General features: G+C 40.2%; 1 protein-coding gene across 1 annotated transcript in view; it reads right to left on the reverse strand.

The window, feature by feature from the left end:
* The window catches only part of LOC106956426 (membrane-associated guanylate kinase, WW and PDZ domain-containing protein 1-like), a gene marked incomplete at its 5' end in the record, with an annotated part of 80,021 nt that overhangs the window by 38,725 nt on the left and 39,625 nt on the right, over positions 1–1,671 (reverse strand). Inside the window, one exon of the mRNA XM_015047257.1 lies at positions 628–816. Within this exon, the coding sequence (XP_014902743.1) occupies positions 628–816 (189 nt within the window). The remainder of the gene's footprint in view (positions 1–627; positions 817–1,671) is intronic.

Genomic DNA, 1,671 nt, shown 5'->3' on the forward strand with positions numbered 1-1,671 from the left:
TTTTTTGTTTGCCCAAAAAAAAACCCAAAAAACGAAAAGCTTTTTGGTTCGAATGTCAAAAAAAGAAAAAAAAAAAAAAAAAAAAAAAAAAAAAAGTTGGAAATTTTGGTTTTTAGCAGTTATCTTTGCAATTGATTGCAAGTTTCAGTCTGTAAAACATTAGACATTAAAAACTCTTCTGTTACCAGATGCAGAAATGCAACACATTTAGTCAACTTATTGTGTAGAATTTAGAAAAACACAAAGGTTGGGGCAGAATAAATTCAGAATGAATAAGGACGTGAGTGATGTGGTGTGGAATTCATCTCCACCACAACCTCCTCACAGACAGATGGCAGTGTTGGGAGGAAAAGATTCCTCATCACAAAAACATGATGTAACTGCCAGACACCCATAATCCCACAACAGAGAAGCAAACCACAAACATACAAACACCGACACTCTCCTTCTGCAGTCCTCATCATGTTCTTGCACATATGCACTTAAAGGACATTCCAAAAGAAGCACGAGTTGTTTAGGAAACTCAGCAGAGATGGAGAACACTACACATGCACAGACCAAGAGAGCCGAACAATCATGCACTTTGACAAACACAGAGAGACAGGAGGGGCGCAGCAATGCCCTCACCTGTAAAACTGTTGTTCATTTCCGTGGCCTGGTCGTCATCGTCGTCGTCAGCAGGCACTACATGGACTTTTTGCATGTCATGGTAGGACTTGGTGCGCTTCGGAGTAGACGGATGGGAGCCCGCATCACTGAGAGTCACTGTCCCAATGATGGGCTGCCTTGGAGGCTTTGGGGTCCCATAATAGTTACCTAGGCAACAAGGAGGACATTAGCATGCTTGAGAGACAGAGAGGGAGAGGGAAGGGGATGAAGAGAAGAAGCCAGGGATAAAAACAGGCAGTGCAGAGGGACAAAGAAAAAGCAGCCAGGGGATCTGCACATAATCTTGTGTGGAGAGTAAGAGACACGAAGTCGGACTACAGTGTGACTACAATCCTGAGACATAAGCAGCTGGTGAGAAACCCAGAGTGTTCCCGCTTGTGTTATGTCTGTACTATGAAAACTCTGAAAGCATTGTGGCTCAACTTACAATATTTGGCTTGATCAAGCTGAAACTTTGGTTATTATTGTTATTGCCTTACAAATTTTATGAATTCAAATTTTATGAATTTTATGAATGATCAGACTGCCTCAACCATGTATGTGCATGCATGGCTGTCCTTTCATGCAAGCAGCCATGTGTGAGCTGATTGTGGAAACTTCAAACAGAAAATCCTGCTAATTTATAATTTACTCAGTGGAAAGTAGTTGACATGTTTCAGACACTTTGATATTTTACACATCTGTTGATGGATGACATGATGGTTGCATAGGCCAGAGATATTTACAAGTCATTTATCCAAATTCCAAGCCACGTCTCTAATGACTGAAATAAATATTTTCTAATCCAACTTAATATTTGGCCACTTTGTTGGAGTCTCACTGCACTTATTACCCACAACTACTTTAGATTTATATTAGAGATGTGCCGATCAGATTTTTTTCTGCCGATTCCGATAACCCATGAGAGCCGATCACCGATACTGATCACATAATTATTAATTTTTTTTAATCATAATCACTACCGGTTACAGTATGTGTGAAAAGGAACCTTGAATTCACCTT

The sequence above is a fragment of the Poecilia latipinna genome, unplaced genomic scaffold (assembly GCF_001443285.1).
Source record: "Poecilia latipinna isolate Pla-1442-1.1 unplaced genomic scaffold, P_latipinna-1.0 Scaffold816, whole genome shotgun sequence".
Lineage (NCBI taxonomy): Eukaryota > Metazoa > Chordata > Actinopteri > Cyprinodontiformes > Poeciliidae > Poecilia > Poecilia latipinna.